At 36.7% G+C, this 21,533-nt stretch overlaps 1 protein-coding gene across 2 annotated transcripts in view; it reads right to left on the bottom strand.

Annotated features, from left to right (window-relative positions):
- Positions 1-417: 417 nt before the first annotated feature.
- Positions 418-21,533, bottom strand: part of rap1gds1 (RAP1, GTP-GDP dissociation stimulator 1) — a 56,182-nt gene continuing 35,066 nt past the window's right edge. For both annotated transcript variants that reach the window (XM_077201853.1, XM_077201852.1), the window contains 8 exons: positions 17,990-18,133; positions 16,602-16,733; positions 16,361-16,495; positions 16,139-16,264; positions 12,922-13,061; positions 7,600-7,726; positions 4,228-4,356; positions 418-2,373 (listed from right to left, as the gene is read on the bottom strand). In XM_077201853.1, the coding sequence (XP_077057968.1) occupies positions 2,246-2,373; positions 4,228-4,356; positions 7,600-7,726; positions 12,922-13,061; positions 16,139-16,264; positions 16,361-16,495; positions 16,602-16,733; positions 17,990-18,133 (1,061 nt within the window). In that variant the 3' untranslated portion in view covers positions 418-2,245. The remainder of the gene's footprint in view (positions 2,374-4,227; positions 4,357-7,599; positions 7,727-12,921; positions 13,062-16,138; positions 16,265-16,360; positions 16,496-16,601; positions 16,734-17,989; positions 18,134-21,533) is intronic.

The following is a 21,533-nucleotide window of genomic DNA, read 5'->3' as shown; positions in this document are numbered from 1 at the left end:
TATTGTATAATATAAATAAATACCCTGCTTGTGTTCATGTATATCGTTTTTATTTAAATAAATACACAACAAAATGTTTCTGCTGTTTTATTAAAGCCTGTTTCAACCATGTCATCATCTTTTTTGACACAGTCTATTTTGTCTAACCACAATGCATCACTAGTGCTTCGGCTAATTCAACCCACTCTCAAATCACTTTAATCTCTTGACATCGAAATGAAAGAGGGAATTTTAATTCAACCTAAAGATTTATTCAATTGAATAAAAGTCTACTGCAGTGTATCATTAATCTGCTCAGTGAGCATTTCACTCAAATCTTTCATTTCAACATTTAATAAACTATTTCCACCCAAATATGAACATGTCTGAAGAAACGCAACTTTGACAAGAAGGCAAGGTAGAATCACAGAGCATAAATTTGTCACCAGCAATTGTTTTAATAAGTTTAAATCTTTGAAATGTACAGTTCAATGACATTTACAACAATTATTTCCATTTATATTTGCACGGTTCCTACTGTAGATATATTGGATTGCCATGTGGTACAAATATGATAAATAAGAACTTATTTACCTGCCATAAAATGGCCACAAAACAGTGATTTTAACAGTATCGAACATGCGAGGAGGTGCATGTTCGGAGGACACTGAGGGGATGGAAAGGAGGACAGGCAGCTCCACATGCAAAAAAAAAAAAAAAGACACCGTCTCGAAAGAAACATTCACAAAAGAGTGTTTCGTCTGAGACAGCGTAACTGGCGGTATCAGCTACACACATAAACCCGTCCCAGCCCTGACATGTCTCAGTAATCTGCCATGAAGCCTAGTATGTGTGTGCGTACTGGCAGTCATGCTAGTCATATCCTGATCAGGAATGTGTTTTAAATTATTGATACTATGTTAGAAAGACGTCGCTTTTTGAAAGAGGTGTTCGCCGGCCTGAAATAATCGAAATCAACTTTAGTCCTTGGTACCAAGATGTATCACTTCTTCATACATCCATATGACAGTAAACAGTGATTTCTCGACTAATGATATGGAATTAGTTCTTTCCAGTAAAGATATGGATCGTGGATGGCACAATAGGACCAGGAGGCAAAATATGAAAAGGTCCATGCTGGTCCAGAGGTGCCCTATATTTACAGTACAAACACATCTCTTGATCTCTACTCTTCTATGTAAATTAGTAAGCAGGAGGAGGAGGCGGGGCATATCATATGGGCGTGGCTTGGATAGCTGAACACAGATACATCAACAAACTGGACGATTTAAAAAAAAAACATGCACAAGTCGGTTGGTAAGTGTGATTTTACATGTCATGAAAGCACAACTGCTCTATTTCCACTGCCAACATACATGTTGTTCTACTTTTATTTCTGCTTAAAGGGATAGTTCACCCAAACATGAAAATTCGGACATTATTTACTCGCCCTCATGTCGTTCCAAACTCGGAAGACTTTCGTTCATCTTCAGAACACAAATTAAGATATTGTCAATGAAATCTGAGAGATTTCTGTTCCTCCATTCGCCCAAAGACACTTAAATAAATCCACGATCGTTTGAATGATGAACAGATTCAAGTCAGGCTTTCATTCAGAAATAAACACTGATCATGAACAAACATAGGGCATCAAATATAGTAAACAGAAGCTCAAGCATATTCGCCTGACGTGCGAGAACCAATGAGGTTTGTTCTCGCATGTATGGTTGAGCCTCCGTTTACCATATAAAGTGATCATCTTTCTTCAGAAGATTTGAATTAAACCGCTCAATTCATATGGATTTTATCAACATCTTGAAGCATCAGTTTTAGGTGAATATACTTTTAATGGAGGGACAGAAAGTTCTCAGATTTCATCAAAAATATCTCCATTTGTGTTTTTAAGATGAACCAAGTCTTACGGGTTTTGAACTACATGAGGGCGAGTAATTAATTTCAGAATTTTCATTTTTTTTTGGACTAAACCTTTAATGGTTTTACAGATGAATTTCATTTTTTAATTTATTTTTTAATCACAGCAATGGTCTTTTAAAAATATTTTGCAGTTCGGGTATGAATCTATTGCGGAAGGCTGTCTATAAAGTATGGCCGCCCTTGGGTAACGCGTCTCTGCATGCTTGGAGCAAACAGAGGGCTTTCAGAGTCTGTAGCAGGGAATGCAGAGTGACAACATCTTGGCACATGACAACGAGAGATATGTGTGTGAGGGGAAGCAGGCAGGGAGGAGATGGTGTGTAAGAGTCTTTTAGCTCTGTGCTGTTAACCTTTGCTCTGTGAGAGAGGCCTGGTGGGCCACCGTCTTGTTCTCGTGCGAGCGGAGATTGGAGACCACGTCGATAAAGGCCAAGCTCTGCACTTCTTTGTGAAGCGGCTCTAAGGCAAGAGGAGAAAACACAATTCAGCCATTCAAACGGAATCATTTGATTCATGAGAGTTTAGTTCGGTACATGAAACAACATACACAACACATTTTACTTGCATTTAACAACAAAAAAATGGAATAACAAATGTTAACATTAATAATTGAACATTAATTTAATAATTAGGGTTACACTACATTTTAAAGGGGCCCCTCTAATGATTTTTAAAAACATTTTACTTTAGTGCGTAATGTTGCTGTTTGAGCATGAAAAGGGTCTGCAAAGTTACTAATCACTAAGTCACTCCAATGGGAGTTTCTCTCTATATCAGTAAACACCGTTTCTGAACTCCCTGAATCGCCTCCATTGAGTTTTCTTCCGGGAATAAACACGTCACAATATTGTTCATTTAAATAATTCCCGCCCCAGGCATTCACAAAAAAATGGGTGCTGGATGAGTTGCGTTTGTGTGTTGAAACTTGCAGTTATGGTAAGGGACGTGACATTTCCAAAACATGTGTGAAGATGTTGACCAATCATAACAGACTGGTCCAGCCGACCAATCAGAGCATATTGCGCTTTTCAGAAGGAGGGGCTTCATAGAGACCAGAACTAAAAGCGTTACTGACAGAATTGGAAAGAGAAGTGGTGCAACAATTTAAAATGTGAGAAAAATAATGTTTTTTTGAAAATTCAAGCATGAAAAACTATTCAAGTAGAGCCCAAAAACAAAATCAAGAATTTGAAAAAGAGCATAATAGGACCCCTTTAAGTAGAGAATCACCGAGTGCAAATTTCTTGGCCGATTACGAAGTGTAAGTTGGCCGATTCCGATTTTCTTTCAAAGAACTATAATTGAAAGCATATACAAACAAAATTGTACTTTGCTTCAATGCAAAATTGTATTTTCATAAAAAACTAGTAAAAAGACAGTAATAAAATAAAACAAACAAATTTCAAACAACAGCACAAATAAATCCAATAGAATAAAAAGAGATATGAAATAAACACGGCTTTAAGTTTATCAGGTGGGTATACAGTATATTCAGGTAAGAAATACTACAGAAATTAAATAAAATTTTTAATGAAATACTTATTAATGCTTACAATTAGTTACAAAAGTTATTCAGATTTTTTTTTCTTTTGTTCTTTGATTAACATTGACAGACAAAAGCAGGTTTGTTAGGCTGCCGTCACTTTAAGAGTTTATGCACAAATCCAATATGCTGTTACACAACTTGCGTTATCTTTCTCAACTAATTAGGTTCCATAACTGACTGTGTTTAACTGAATTAGTATTTCAAATAAGAATTTGTACATTTATGCGCAATACAAGCAATATTTAAAACGGAGCGAATGAGATGAGTTAGTGAGAGGTGTGTGTCACTTCGCGGTCGGAGAGAAGAGAACGTGAACGCACAGCTGACGTTATTGCCTGTGTCACTGGCAACAAAATGGATCCTTCAGAAAATCGTCCGATTCCGGTCCCTGGCTGGTCGATCAGTGCAACTCTATGATTGAGGTGTCTTTGCTACTGTGTAATTTAGCAAGTACTGAGTAATAATAATTCACTGCATGTACTTACTATAGTGTTAGTATTAAGGTTTGGTTTAGCGTTAGTTGCATGTATTAGCTAAACTTATGCATAATATAGTTATTTATTAAATAAATGTTATTAAGTAAGCTTATTTCTAATTGCTAAGGCAACATTTCTAAGTTTTTCCCATCAAATATTTATAATTTATTTTATTTCAAATAGTTTTTGTTAACAATAATAATGCTGTTAAGTGTAGTTTCAGGCTTCTTTTGGTTCAATCCTTCCTACACCTGTGAACGTGTCATTTGTTTCTGTGTTCTCTTGACTCACCCGATCCCATGATGGAGCAGATGATAATCATGGAGTTGTATTTGATCTCTGGTGCACTGTGCTCCTCTGTCAGTAGTTTGTGTAGAACCTGCACCAAATTGGAGTCGACAAAGTCCTTTTCTGCACAGTCTGAAATCAAAGCCGTGAAGTGACTCAGTTAAAAGTTCTGAACAGCACAAAACATTTGGACATACCTGAATGAATGCTCTTATCTCACTAAAGGCTTCAATGGGCTATACGATTTCAAGATTCAGAAATCCTTGTTATTAGCGACACTGGTGGCTGTTAAGTGAACTGCAGCCTGCAACTTATTGCTCGTGCTCACGTAACGTAAAGTTATTTTCTCGATCGGATCACAAGTGGACCAAGCTGAATACAGGTGTAAACGGGGTCTAAAACGTTTTGAGCCTGTCCACTTTCGACCACTTCCAGAGGTAGTCGAAAACGCAATGCATTCAAACAGCCACAAAAGACGCCTACTCTCCGTCTACTGACCTAACACAAAATGCATCATAATAGCAGTGTAAACAGGGTCATAGTGAACAACCCGACCGCGTCCAAGCTGCTGAGAGCGACATTTAGATGAATATGTAAATATGTGCAGCTCGCTTTCTTCTCAATAAGAAAATAAAAAATTATAAATAAATAAATGACAGCGGTGAGAAAGCAGCAGTAAAGAAAGCATCTGATCATAGTGATGTGGATATACAGGTGCTGGTTATATAATTAGAATATCATCAAAAAGTTGATTTATTTCAGTAGTTCCATTCAGAAAGTGAAATTTGGATATTATATTCATTCATTACACACAGACTGATATATTTCAAGCATTTATTCTTTTCAATTTTGATGATTAGAACTGACAACTAACGAAAACGAAAATCAGTATCTCAGAAAATTTGAATATTGTGAAAAGTTTCAATATTGAAGACACCTGGTGCCACTTTCTAATCAGCTAATTAACTCAAAACACCTGCAAAGGCCTTTAAATGGTCTCTCAGTCTAGTTCTGTAGGCTACACAATCATGGGGAAGACTGCTGACTTGACAGCTGTCCAAAAGACGACCATTGACATCTTGCACAAGGAGGGCAAGACACAAAAGGTCATTGCTAAAGAGGCTGGCTGTTCACAGAGCTTTGTGTCCAAGCACATTAATAGAGAGGCGAAGGGAAGGAAAGGATGTGGTAGAAAAAAGTGTACAAGCAATAGGGATAACCGAACCCTGGAGAGGATTGTGAAACAAAACACATTCAAAAATGTGGGGGAGATTCACAAACTGGACTGCAGCTGGAGTCAGTGCTTCAAGAACCACCACGCACAGACGTTTGCAAGACATGGGTTTCAGCTGTCGCATTCCTTGTGTCAAGCCACTCTTGAACAAAACACAGCGTCAGAAGCGTCTCGCCTGGGCTAAAGACAAAAAGGACTGGACTGTTGCTGAGTGGTCCAAAGTTATGTTCTCTGATGAAAGTAAATTTTGCATTTCCTTTGGAAATCAAGGTCCCAGAGTCTGGAGGAAGAGAGGAGAGGCACAGAATCCACGTTGCTTGAAGTCCAGTGTAAAGTTTCCACAGTCAGTGATGATATGGGGTGCCATGTCATCTGCTGGGGTTGCTCCACTGTGTTTTCTGAGGTCCAAGGTCAACACAGCCGTCTACCAGGAAGTTTTAGAGCACTTCATGCTTCCTGCTGCTGACCAACCTTATTGAGATGCATATATCATTTTCCAACAGGACTTGGCACCTGCACATAGTGCCAAAGCTACCAGTACCTGCTTTAAGGACCATGGTATCCCTGTTCTTAATTGGCCAGCAAACTCACCTGACCTTAACCCTATAAAAAATCTATGGGGTATCGTGAAGAGGAAGATGCGATACGCCAGACCCAACAATGCAGAAGAGCTGAAGGCCACTATCAGAGCAATCTGAGCAGTGCCACAGACTGATCGACTCCATGTCACGCTGCATTGCTGCAGTAATTCAGGCAAAAGGAGCCCCAACTAAGTATTGAGTGCTGTACATGCCCATACGTTTCATGTTCATACTTTTCAGTTGGCCAACATTTCTAAAAATCCTTTTGTATTGGTCTTAAGTAATATTCTAATTTTCGGAGATACTGAATTTAAGATTTTCATTAGTTGTCAGTTTTAATCATCACAATTAAATTAAATAAACATTTGAAATATATCAGTCTGTGTGTAATGAATGAATATAATATCCAAATTTCACTTTTTGAATGGATTTACTGAAATAAATCAACTTTTTGATGATATTCTAATGATATGACCAGCACCTGTATTTCCCCAGCTCTGCAATAATGTTGACAGATGAGGTAATTAAAATTACAGTTATGATAGTTTAAATTGATTATAAAGTATATTTGAGAGTATACAGATCTGGCTATGTGAGACTATTAGTTTGTATGAATTCATTTTCTTAGCATGACACATTGACAGTACAGTACAGTACAGAACAGCTCTTTCGGCATTGTCCTGAACATTGTATAAGCATTGAACAGAAGAGAGGCTTTCCAGCACGCGCATAAATCCTTTTGATTTTCCTGGCAAAAACGTCCCGAGTACTTCACATGAAAATCAGTCTACATGCTTTCATAGACAACCTAGGAAATCGGGGAACGTCTCGTTTTTTAAGTTTCGTTACGAGCTGTTCCCACATGACGATAAAAAAGTGATTAATACATAAAAATTCTTACATATAGCCCATTAAAGTCATGAAATTCGTCTTTACACAATTTTAATTAAAACAAGCATTTTCTAAATATTATAAAAAGTATGTTAGTTTGTAAGTTTAGCCATTTCAGAATTTGAATTAGAGTATCAACCACACCAAATTGCTACAAAAACTCTGAATGTGATCAAATAAGGTGAATTTGTGTAAATTTGGACTCTTTTGCTATTTTGGTCAAGACAAATGTAACCCAGTGTTGTTACTGTTAACTAGAACTAAAACTATTAAAGATTTTTTTGGTCATTGAAATAAGCTGAAAATATACTAATACTAATATTAGATGAAAAACTTGAATTTAAAAAACAAATTTAAACACCAACTGAAACAAATTGAAGTACTAAAATGAATAAAAACGTAAACAAAAAAATCAAGCTAATTAGAAATACCAATAAAAATCAATAAAAATTAAAAGTGCATTACAAAAAGACCCAACTTAAACTAAAATATAAAACTGAAACTATAAAAATAAAAGATGATTTAACATATTGATAAATACTACAATAGCATATAGACAATACTAAAATAACAGTGCAGTGTAGTTGAATTCCCCCTGCTGAAGACATTCAGATGTCGCAGCGTCTCTTTACAGATTTATATAACGTGCAGTAATCCTTGATTTTTTACCCAGATCTAGTGCTGCTATGAGTCCCAAGGCCACCAGCGCTTCATTCTGCATGATCATGTGTTCACTCGTCGCCATGGTTATCAAGTGCTTAACTCCTTCACCTTGAATGACTGTTCGGACCACATCCTATTCAGAAAGAAAAAAACAGTCAGAACCTTCCAGAGGACATGAATCCGTGATGGAAAAATTGGTTGCAATAATACAATTCATTTGATGTACGAAGTTGTGAGTCCGATGAAATTTCTGAACCATTTCTTATATAACACCATGACCCAATGACCCAGATAATAAATGTTTTAACCATCACTAGAAGTGAAAATGCAGCATGAAACTACAAAATCGGAACCAATCAGAACATATTTGATGTTTAATACACAGACATAATAGATGTTTTGTCTAAACTATAGTGCATTCCTTGTCGCAGTCATGTCCAGTTAAAACAAAAGATTTTCATGGAGCCGGGTTCACACTGTACCAATTTGGCCACCTGAAACAAACATTGTGAATCCGAAGAGATTCCTCTGATCCTAGGCTAAAATCTGAAGTCTTTAATCGCTAGTTTGAAATGTTCGCCGACAGCCGATTAATGACCATTGGGATCAAATATTACTTCCGATGAAATTCTGGCAGTGTCAGAAGTTTTGAGGCACAGTCCTGTAGTGGTACTTCTCCTACGACAACCGTCAGATCCCGAAGTGAAACAACAACAAACCACCATTTGCTCCAAACACACGTCTTTGTTTTTTTTTCAAGAGAAGTCATGATGAAAATTAAAGTCCCCCTGTAGTCATTTTGTCCCTTAAAACTCATCTCGGATCACCAAAATGGCGTATTTAAACCCATGTCTTAAAATGGCTTGAATATAACTCTACACCCTTGCTTCATTTAGCATACCCGGATTCATGAATATGCGAATTATCCCCGCATCCACTCACTCACATGAACTCAGAAGAATACCTGATCCACTCTGTCAAATTTACTGTAGTTAACGCTTCACAACAGCAAGCGGAAATACTGGTTTAATTCAGCCATATATATTTGAACCAAAAACTGATTCAGAAGAAGAAGTGAAAGAGCGTTTTTTTTTTCAAGATTCAATGTAAAAAAAAAAAAAAAAAAAAGTAAAATTTTGGTCATGGTGATTACGAGGGTATGAATTTAAACAATTTTGCATATTGTGACGTCACTGACTGGGTCTTCAAACCGTGCATCCGCCGCTAGGTGTCAATGCAACCTACAAATCCGAGACCGGTTACGTTTTAGGGCTATCACTTTTGTGAAAAAATCCTGTTTGATTTTTGAGACATAAATGTTCATTGAATCGATTGTAAAATCCATTTTCCATGTCTAAAGACGTTTCCATTTTCGCCAAATATAGGCAAATCCACAGACAACTAACAGGCATTAGGACTAACGTAAAGAGGGCGCTTGAGACGCGCACAAGTCAGCAATATTTCTGATGATTTATTGGCGTGAAATTTCGTGCACAATGACAAACAGGAGTGCAACATTCAGGGATTGAAATTAACACCCTCCAACCAGCCAAATAAGGGTAAAAATGAACTGGCGGGTAACGCTGTCAAATCACGAGCCAATTTGGCGTGTTTCTATGTTTACTCACTTTGCTGGGGAAGTTCGTGTAAGCTAAATCTGCGCGGATTTAGCGCAAATACGCAACTCGTGAGTCCTCATGATATATTAAATACAGCGTATTGCGCAGAATCTGCGCATTTCTGGCTTACTTGAACACACACGTCACTAAGCAACAAATAACGGCGTGCTTGTTCACTTGCATTGAAGTAATAGCGAATATTAAATAATTTTTTTTAACAGAAAAGACATTGTTATTTTCCAACATCCTACATGTTCTGTGTACTGTACAGTGTTGGGTAAGTTACTCAAAAAATGTAATCCATACAAATTACTAATTACTACTTTAAAATTGTAATTTGATTACATTACTGATTACTGCATGTAAAAAGTAATCAGATTACTAATTACTTTACTTTCAAGTTACTTTGAACACCTATTAAAACTACAAGAATATACACTACAAAGTGAAACTCGGTTCTTTCCGTAATTTAATATTGCACAATACAGACATCCCAAGTCTCCTGGAAGTTCCGGGAGTCTCCCGCATATTGATAGCGGCTCCCTGATGCCCGGAAATTAGTTCAAATCTAGAGCGAGTGAGAAAGAGCGCCCATGCGAGACAGAAGAGAGGGCTGTTTCTCAATATGTTCTTGTGGACTTGTGAAACGTCATCAGTCGCTGCCCAAGTACTGTTCCAATTCAAAGTTCACATCTAGCCAAGTCCAGTTCAAGACCCCTGATGTGTTCCTGATCCGCCCCTTTTACCCAGGATGCATCGAGAGGTGACTTTAACTTTGTAGCCTATTAGAGAGCTGACTTATGTTTGACTGAACTGTTCGCTTTATTTCTCATTATACAGCTTCTTATACCTTTTAGGCTACTTATACTTTTATACTGGATATTATTGAGCATTAAAACGGACATTTAACAAAAAGAGACAAGGTTGTGCAATTTTATTATTTTATATATTTTAAAATATATAGAATATTTTTTATATTTATTTTACTATACATTCTCTACACTGTACATGTATAATAAAATAAAATGACAAGCCTGTCTTTGTTAAATGTCAGTTTTAATGATCAATAATGTTTCATATTTTTAAAATGAAAACAAAATGAAGCAGGGTTGTGTTTTATATATCGTGTTGTTATAAATATATGCAGTGAAGATAATCAATGTACGCGTTGCCTGAACCACATTTGTGTGGCCATTAATATGTTTACGATTTTTTTAAATGAAAAGAGGCAGAGTTGTGTTTTATAACATATTTGGTTTTATTGTTGACGAAAAGAGGCAGAGTTGTACTTTATACCATATTTCGTTTTATTGTTGCCTGAAATATAGCTACATAAAGAGATAACCGGAGTAGCCAGAGCGTGCTGGGTGACGCGATCAAGAACGCCGCGGCTCCGTTTGCAGAATAACCGGACTCGCGCCCTCTCGTCCTCGGGAGTTCGTTCTCCTGAGTCAAACTTGGCAAGTCTGAACTACCAAGGACGCAAGTCCGAAGTTTGCGTAGGCTACTTCTATTGAGAAACGGCCAGACTGTGCTCCAAACCGTGTAGCGCTGCGTGTGTGTGTGTGTGTGTGTGTGTGTGTGCCTCATGAAGCGCGTTCTCCGGTAATTCATTAAAGCGCATCCTGACGCAGCCGGCCAAACGTGATTAGAAATGCATTTGACTAAATATTTTTTTCTTAACAAATACATTTGTAACGCAAGTAACTTAATTTTATTGACATCAGTAACTGTAATCAAATTACATAAATTTAAAATGTAATGAGTTACATTACTGCATTACCACGAAAAGTAATAAGAATACAGTAATACAGTTACTTTGTAACGCGTTATACCCAACTCTGGTACTGTATTGATCTGTCCACCTAAAACAAATTTTTGGTAAAAAAAAAAAAAAAAAAAAGGCAGGTGGTGGTGGCTTAGTTTGAAATGTCAATTTAAAAGAAACCACTTTGATTTTAGTGTCAAATTATAGCACATCCTGAATAGTTTGAGTTTCCTTTTTAGTGGTTTCAAGTTCAGTCGACACAATCACCGTTAGACAGGGGAGAAGGAGGGGAAAAGATCTGGGCACAGTTTTTCCAGAACTTCGTGCCAAGTTAAAGCGGTGTCGAGATGTCTTAATGCATTTTTTAGATGTATTATGCTTACTAAAATATAATTAATATTATTTTATTGAATTTGTATTACTTGTTTGAAGAGTAGGGGAAAAAATCGGTCTGTCTTAACGCAAGTTTACAATCGGCAAGTCGGTCAGACTAAAAGGAAAAAAAATAAAAAATTGGGTCGGTCCTAAATTGAGAGGGTCGGTCGGGTTACGGCGACGGCGGACACATAACGGTAATTAATATGAGTAGCCTTTGTCTTGACTACGTTATCAAACAGCTAATAATGTGTTGCTAATGTTACACAAACCATGTTCCCGTTCTCCATCTCAGGGTCAGACAGCTGCCTTCTAAAAATCAGCATCCTTAGAAAACGCTTTGAACAACTTATAGAGAAAGGCATATAGTTCATTATAACCGTAATAAAAATCATGTCACCTATTAAATTACTATGTACTCGATTTTTTTATATCAACAGAGAAATATAGCGGGATAACCTGGCTTCTCTTGAGACCGCCCTGCTTCGCAGCATAGTTAATGATATGCTAAACCCCGCCTGCACGTGATTGGTTACAGAATATTTGTTACATAGAGAACAATGTCGATTTCAAACTGCGTTTTTGAGACTGTCTTTGATTTACTGCAGTTTTGAGGAGAAAATACTCAGCAATGGTGTTGACTTATGAATTTCCACATGGTTTATCTTAAAGCATATTAAAAACACCACATATAATACACATATAAACAACATTAAAAAAAATTTGCTTGCCACTCAGCTAGAGATTATTTTTGTTTGCCATCCCCCTTCTATCTCGCATGTAAATGCAGTCTCGCACAGTGTGCACCTGGCTTTAGTCGTGTCAAGCCTGCTCAGGATACGGTGTGTTATGATGCACATCTAGGCATAATGCTGCAATATCAGTAAAGCATCACCAGCTGTTTCCATCCAAAGTTGCGAATGTCACTTATCCTCAAATATTTGGAATATTGCATAAAACATTCGCGAATAAAGCACCATTTCCATCACATGTCTTCAAAAGTACAAAATCGTCACTCCCTGGAAAACTGGTGCAAATTATCTAATTAAAAATGGAAGTTGCTGCAATCGGTGAAGCCACTAAATGACTTGTGCCTCAAAGTGTGCAGACGAAATGCAATAAATCCGGATGCCTGGTGTTTGGGAACGCAATCATGTGAGAATCTACTGGGAGGGAATTGAACCAATTCATTTTGATGGCAGACTTTGGTTCAGGCATTTCAGAACGACCAAACTAACATTTGAGAGGCTGTGCAATGCGATTGGTCCGCTTGTTAGTCCAGTTATCCAATCACACCCACTGTTGAGTTGCAGAAGTTTTTTTTGTTTGTTTTTTTCTGCATCGATGGATTTGTTTGGTAAATGTGTTTCAATCGTTGTTGAAAAATGATGTTAAAAAATTATCCGCCTCAATGGAGAGCATATTTCTGATGCACATATGCAGTTGATTTGCATCCTGGAGTTTCCATCCAGCATTTTTATGCAATATCTCACAATGTGCATTAAAATAGGTGGATGGAAACAGCAACTGGAATGAGAGAGAGAATGAAGTGTTAGAGTGTGAGACCTTTGACTTGCTGTGTCGTATGAGAGCGGACAGCAGGCGGTTGGACTCTCCCATCACTCCGGCGTGGTCTTTCGCTTCACACCACTCCACCAAACGCTTCACCAGCTTTGGGTTTGTCCCCAGTTGCTCCGCTGCATCAGCTGCAACACACACAACACTGAACATAATCTACCCAACACAAACCACAGTGGAGCACATGCTGCAACACGTACACACGCGCGGACACACAGGCGTGCGCACACACACACACACACACACACATACACACACACACTGTTTGGATTTAAATAGGCAAATGCTTAAGTCTGTGATTGGATCATTATTGCAGTGATTATGATGTTTCTAGTATGTTACATGTTTGGCAACAGTTCTTCTAACCCTAACTGATGGAGTGTGTAGCTTTTCATTTCTTAAACAACCATCATGGCCATTTTATAGGATGAAACTGATGCACCTCTTGATGGAAATAACATCACATTCAAATTAATCAAGAGATGCATACATTTTTGGTCAAGATCTTGTATTGACAATGCAAGAGTCCAGCACTCTGTAAAGTCTCCTCCAGCACATCCCAAAGACTTTCAATGAATCTAAGATCTGGGGCCGGTTCACAAAGCTATTTTAGACCGGTCTATAGTGTTAGACAAGTCTAAAATTTGCTCATAGACTAGTCTAATGCAAGTTAGACTGTTTCACAAAAACAAAGACTGACTTAATTTAGACCAAAAAAACTAGACACCTTACTCCCAGGCTAACTTAGGTCTAAGACTCTCTGTTACCTTGGCAACCAGCAGTAACAATCAGTTACATTACAAACAGCCAAAAGAAAAGGGAAAATGGTTCATAATTTGTGGTTTGCTGACGACGTTATGGAAAGAGCTATGAGAAGAGAAAGGGTTGTGGCGAGCAGGACGAGCCCGAGGGACGTGAGAGAACGGCGTGAGACCGGTGGCGTGAGTGATAATGAACGTCACCTGTGAGACGCACCGGTCTCGCATCTCTCACGGAGGAGCGGAAGCATAAAAGGATGAGTTGTTCGCCACAGCTGTTAACCGTCGTAGCAATCTTTTTCCAAATTAAACATTTCTTCTTGTTACTACATTCTCCGCTAAATTTCCCAAGTAAAAGGTCCTTGTAACTGTTATACTCCTCCAACAAACACATATTTTCCGCTGGGGTAAACTGCACTGAGTGGCTGAATGCGCTTACTCGATCCGCCATGTTTTTTATTTTGAAAAGTGTCTTATTTTACCCAGAATGCATTGGAATGTAGTCCTACTTAAGATAGTCAGAGTCTTAAGTGCTTTGTGCAACGGTCTGATTTCAATGTCTATCTGAAGTCTGACTATCTACTATATCTAAGCCATAGTCAAAGTCTATCTTTGTGAAACCTGCCCCCGGACTCAGAGAAGCCAATTCATGTGTGAAAATTATTCTTCATGCTCCTCCCAACCATTCTTTCACAATTTGTTATTGTTATTTCACAAAGTTATGAATTAACTTAAAGTGACTATTTCTTAGCTGGATCAGTTTTGCTATTGTTAATTAAAACAAAGTAAGACTATTAAAAAATGATTTTTATTAATTTAAATAAAGCTGAAATACAATATAAATATTAGATGAAAAGCAAACAGAAATAAAAAAAAAGTGTAAGGGGAAGTACTAACTTTTTTTAAAAAACAAACTGAAATAAAAATAAGTGAAAGCTAAATAGAAATATTAGAAAACACAAAAAGAATGACAAAACCACACACAAAAATTTAACCTTAAAATTATACAAATAAAAGCTCATTTTGATTAAGGCTAATATGTACTCACATATTATTTTGTACAAATTAATGTATTATGAATGAACACATTTACTACTGAAAAATGATATAAATGAACATTAACCTAGATTAATAAATGCAGTAAAAAACAGTTCACTGTTAGTTCATTATACTTGCATTAACCAACAACTGTTACCTATTATACTTTCTAAACATTATGGTAGTTCGATATTTTCTCTTGTCTTCAAGGTGTTTGTGGTTTTAACTTGATTTTTCAAACTGAGAGACAAGCCTGTGGTAATTGACAGCATGTCACAGACGCTGTCGATACAGCTTAAGCAGTATTTACGTTTATTTCCCCAGGAATATTCATTTTAAACCCAAGCTGTCACTGAAAGCTAACACGGCTGGACTGCTGCCATTGAATGGCAATGCAAATTCATCCGTGACGGATCCCTTGTCTGCAGATCCATAGTTTTTAAATGACAGAGTGCCATCGATCCTCTGCTCACTTAATATCAGAGAGTAACTGCTGTGCAGCAGCAGCTGGGACGAGCCCGAGCCTGAGATCAAATCACACATGCTGTCTTTAACTGAGCTAAACACCTGTAAACCATACAGTGATCTGGAAGCTTAGCAATTTTAATTAAAAACCCATGGAATAAAGAATTGTGTTTTGTGACTTTTAGCTGATATCTGTTAGTTTGAGGCCGTCTAAATGCTAACTTTTTAACAGACATTTGAAGCGTTATTTTAGAATTATTTATATGCTACTATAGTATTTATTTTGAGCTTGAGCTTTTATTTCATATTTTGTTTTCATCTTGATTTTAGTTTATATTTTAGTCTTTTTTATTGTGCTTTTGTCAATATTCTTATTTTTTATATTTCTATTTAGCTTGCAAAGGCAACATTTCTAATTTGTTTCCCCATCTTAAAATAATGATATAAACAGAAATAAATATAAAATATAAATAATATAATATTTCTATTTTATTTCAGCTTTATAGCGGTTAATGAAAATTATTTTTCAAAGTTTTAAGTTCATAGTAACAACAGGGACAAACATTAAAATGCAGTTTTTCTCTTTCAGAAAAAAAAACGAACCAAAAATATTGATGACACATCCTGTACTCATGGTCGTGGCCACATTTGTGTCCAATCAAATTCTCTTTAGAATGGAAATGCCCCACCTCCTAATAAAATATCAACAGCAAGCAGCAAATCATAGTTAATACAGAAAAGAAAACATCAATCAACACGTCATTTCATGCCGTTTTTGAGTTTATATATAGTCTATATTATAGGCAAGTGTGTAATTTTAACGCAAAATTTTGTTTGAGCATCACAACCAGTCCAGCATAGCAACACTAGCATGATCCTGGGGCGGGACTATCTGTAGATATTTTTACGTTTTGTTTTCTGAATCGCGGGCGGTTAATAAATACCCTGTGTGTCGATGAGCATCCGTAATGTTCCCAGGAGCTTAAACTGGACTGGTGGCATCTCGGATTTAAGGAACTTCAGCACTACATCCGACACACCAGCCAAGAGCATCTTCGACTTGTTGACCACTGGAGAAGACAGGGGAAATGACGCAGATTTAGTTTTAAGACACTTATGCAGAGGTTGGTGAATCATTCAATGATTGAGTGAAATTTCAGACTGACCCGGAATGGCCAGGTTCCTCAGAGCGCTGAGGGCGGCGTGCTGCACCGTGACGTTCCCCTCTTCAACATGTCTGTCTAACAGCTCAAGAAGCTTCTGTACAATACCAGTGTCTACCATGTGGATGCAGTTTCCATCTGTACACACACACACACACACACACAAAAAAAAAACCACACTTATTCACAATCTCAACACAGTGACCACACGATCCTCCAAGTCGTTGTAGGCCTGAGGTCTTACCATTGCGGGCAAAGTTAGCGATGGCTAGCGCTCCCGCTAGCTGGAGCTGGTGGTTGTTGGAGGGCACCCATGAGAGAACCCTCTGAAACACACTCCCTTTACCACCCTCAAACAGCTTCTGCATCGACTCATCTACAGGGAAACACATCACACATGACTGCAAACACAACACAAATACAGTAACATGAGAGCATGAGACAAATTACAATGCCTTTAAGATGGAGACCAACTAGGTTAAACTATTCAATGAACCAGTATTAGTTTTGAGTGAAATCATGTTTCTTAGATTAAGGTCTACCCTATAACAGACATTTTGGCTCAACAATGCTCAGATTTAGAGAAAATGGAGTGTGAAAAGTTGATTTAACAAAGGAAATTCTAGCAAAAAAAATCTTTGAACCCATTTTTACCTTATTTAAGTTTCCTTTTTATAGCAATATAGCTAATAAATCTAATATGGGACGTGAACAAGAAAACTTCTTTGTAATGAGGAGCTGAGAAAGAAACGCACTTTACAATCTGAATGATTATCATGTTTGTAATGCCAGAATGTACATTACTATTCAAAATGTTGGGGTCAGTAATATTTTTTCTTTTATTAATACTTTTATTCAGCAAGGAGGCATTAAATTTATAAAAATTTTAACTTTCTATTATTCATTATAGAATCTTGACTTTAATTTTATTTTTATTTTTTTACAAAATATTAACCAGCACAACTGTTTTCAACATTGATAATAACATTTCTAATTTCTTGAGCATCAAATCAGCATATTAGAATGATTTCGGAAGGATCATGTGACACTGAAGACTTGAGTAATGATGCTGAAAATACAGCTTTGCACCACAGGAATAAATTACATTTTAAAATATATTCAAATAGAAAATAGTTATTTTAAATTGTAAAAATATTTCACAATTTTATAATAAGAAACATTTAAAAAGCCTACCAATCCCAAACTTTTGAACGGTAGTGTATGTGAGGTTGGAAAAGATATCAGATTGCAATGTCTTCAATACATTCAGTGAAAGTCATTTTAATACCCCACAACTTATGCAGCTAGTGTTCAATATTGATGAAGTGAAAAATACATCTGCCAGAAAGGACTCACTTCACCCTTTCCTTTACTAAGTAAAGGGACGTGCATCCCTATATAGCCAATAATGAGCTTATATAACTGCTGGGAAACTACATAAAAAGTTCTTGGGAATAGAAATTTTCATTCATTATACATACAGTATGAGGTCATAGCTTGACACCATGTCATTAAGTTTTATAAAGCCCCGCTTGCTTTATTCAAGCTGAGGAAATGACGTAATTTTTAACATGTACCTCAAACTGTTTTTTTAAGGGTTATTTAAGTGCTGCCAGAGTTTTGGTCCTGTACCTCCCAACAGCAGAAGGACCATGAGGTCCGAGGACGTCTTGAGCTGAGCCACGTCCTCCTCCCTGTCGCTATCCACCGTCTGAGCCACCACCTCCAGAAGACACTCCACCAAACCAGCATCCACCAACTGAAGCTTGATCACATCTGAGAGAGAGAGTGAGACAGATCTTTTTATACATCAACCTTCACAGCACACCTTCATTAACACCTTCATGTCTAACAGGGATTTCACAGCCCATATTAAACTCCTAGTGATGCACTTCAGAGTTAGTGTCAAGACCACACACACACACACACACACACACACACACACACACACACACACACACACACACACCCTAAGACCCAAACTAAAACTAATCTCAGATTCAGGCTAAACCAGAACTCAGATACCAAACCAAAACCTGTGGGTCCAAGAACCAGTCCGACATTATAATGAACTTAAGTAGTAATGCTGAATTTAACTTGAGCTTACCAAAATTGGCTGAAGGCTTCTTGTATTAGTAATAGTAGTAATAGTAATAGTCTTGTAATAGTATTATTAATACTAATAGTATTAATAAAAGTCTAAAAAAAACTTAGATGGAAGTTTGTTTCTTCCACAAAATAAAAAAAATAAAAATTAAAAGATAACCGTGACTTTTTATCTCACAATTCTGACTTTTTTTCTGGCAAATTCTGATCAAAAAAGTCGCTAGATTTGTCACTTGGCACTTTTTGGAAAAAGAGTCGCTAAAGAGGTCTGATATGTTGCTTAATCGAGCGCCTCACTAAATTGGCAACACTGGTAAGACAAACTCGCAATTGGAAGTCATAAAGTCTGAATTGCGAGATATGAAGTCGTAATGCTTTTTTCAAGCAATTGCAAGTTTATTTCTCACAATTTTGAGAAATAATGTCAACATTTTTAGATATATATGAGAAACAAAGCTTATATCCTGAAATTCTGACTTTTTTTCTGAGAATTGTGATGTAAACTCTAAATTGTGAGATATAAACTAAATTCTGAGAAAAAAAGTCAGAATTGTGAGATAAAAAGTTGCAATTAATATATATACACATATAGACTTGTATATGTAAAATGATTTTCCGTTTTAGTTTTTTAGTTTTTTTAGGAACTTAGTGTACATCCGATCTTATTTTCCATCATGAAGTTATATTACATAATTATCCGCATTGCAAAGTCTAAAAACAGTCTATAGTTAATCTTTGTCAGTTTTTAATGTTTTAATCAAATCAAATCAAATAATAATTTGTTTAAATAAAGTTGTTATGTTAGCAATTATGAGTACAGATGATTTTATTTATTATCATAACATTATATTATTTATATATCATTAAATTGCATCATCTATATATCAGCCCTTTATTGGCCAACCACTTGGCTAGAAATTGGCAACGGCCGCTGAAATTAAAAATGCATATCAGTTGACAACTATCTCAGACCATAAAGTGAGACGCAGATTCATACAGACTCCATGCATGTTTTCCCCTTCAAATACATAGACTGAATTACATAATCCTCTGAGCCATTAATACTAAACCAGACACAGTGATGTAATGAACATAACACCATGACACAATTTCTAAAATATAAACAACTACAATTCGTTGTATTTTGCATTCCAAAAAATGCAGATTTTTGAGGATATTCAGATATTGATGATTCATAAAGTCAGTGAATGAAACAGAACAAGCCAGGGGGGAAATCTTGCAGGGATGGATTTCTGAGGTCAGACTGTTTCGTAGACATATGGGCGTCTCACTATGCATTTGGCTGGTTATGAAACGCTTGCAGTGTTCAGGTACAGCGCTGCTCACCCTTTCCCCCTCTATATCACACACACACACACACACACACACACACACACACACACACACACACACACACACACACACACACACACACACACACACACACACACACACACACACACACACACACACACACACACACACACACACACACACACACACACACACACACACACACACACACACACACACACACACTCTTGCTGCGGTCCACGTGACTCACAGAGCTTGGCCTGTAGTGCTGTGTAGTGGCTCTAAGTAGGCCGTTGTCTTGGAGACTGGCAGTATGGGATAGCGGCGCTGTGCACAGAATGCTAACAACCAAAGCGCCGCTTTCACACATGCTCTCAATGCTGTCGGCTTTCAATCTCTCACACCTGCTCTCTCTCTCTCTCTCTCTCTCTCTCTCACCCGCTCATACGTTCTATTCTTTCATGTGAACAGTCTGGAATTCTTACAGTTCAAAATTTAGAACTATAACTAAGTTACATAACGAACTATATTTTATAACTGAGATTAGAAAATAATATAAAATAACAAAAATATTAAAACAATATATAAAATAACAGTTTCTTGTGAGATAAACTCTTTCGCTTTCATACAGTAACCTGCAAAAAAGGGTTGTTTAATAAATTCTTGCTTGTTTATGCTCAAAACAAATGAAATAATCTGAAAATGGAATAAAACCATATTATATCTTTCTTAATCTGCATCATTTTATTTATTTATTTTAAATAAAAATTTAAAACAAAACAATAAGACTTACTTTAGGAGAATCAGCGTTATTATAGTTAACCAAAACCATAAAAATATATACCGGTATATTTTTATACAAACCTCAAGATGTTACATTTCTGCCTTATTAATATATATATATATATATATATATATATATATATATATATATATATATATATATATAAATATATATATGTTATAATAGCAATGATAATAAATTAAGGCATAAATTTAACATCTTGAGGTTTGTGTTTTAAACAAGAAACTACAATATTTTCAATGGTGTATGAAATTTAAAAAAAAAAAACAATCAAGATGTATTCTCTGAAAACAAGGCTGAAATCAGTGTGCAATTCTGTTTCTACGGTAAATCAATTTTGTTTTAAGGATTTAAGAATTTGTTTTAAGTCATAGCTCTAAACCAAGACAAATGCACTACGTTTCTGCATCGCATCAAAAATACACAAACAGAAACCCTTTTTCACAGAGAAAATAACTATTTCCCTCCAAACACACGGTTCAACAATTAAGATTCACCATCTAAACACACAGCTTTCTTTCAAATGCACATTTCAATGTCACTTCAAATCCTCAGACGAGCTCACAGACGAAAAGAGCATCTGACCGTGGCGTCAGATAAGCAAGTCCAGACCCCAGCTTTAAGCAGACCCCAGAGTCTTATTTTGAGGAAACGATGGATGTGGCAATGGCAGAGGAGACAAGTGATAACACTTATTATCCAAACAGCGAAGCAGCCGAGAAATCTCACGCATCTGCTTAATTGTAGCTTTCTCTCTAGCGACTCAACCGAAGGCAATAGCCAGAGTCTTAGAAAAAGCGTTTTGAATGATTTCCATTATCAAATTAGCAAGGCTTCGCATTATGAGGCATGTCACTCTCTATAGCTTGGATGGTTTTGATGTTCCAGCTTACATAAAAAAAAAAGTACAATTTGGTGATTTTTAAATGTGAAGTTTGAACTCAAAATCTC

This window comes from Siphateles boraxobius, unplaced genomic scaffold (genome assembly GCF_051911475.1).
Source record: "Siphateles boraxobius isolate OS27281-9 unplaced genomic scaffold, OSU_SipBor_1 48, whole genome shotgun sequence".
Lineage (NCBI taxonomy): Eukaryota > Metazoa > Chordata > Actinopteri > Cypriniformes > Leuciscidae > Siphateles > Siphateles boraxobius.
Note: the sequence above shows the minus strand (reverse complement) of the source record. Positions and strands in the feature narration are given on the sequence as shown.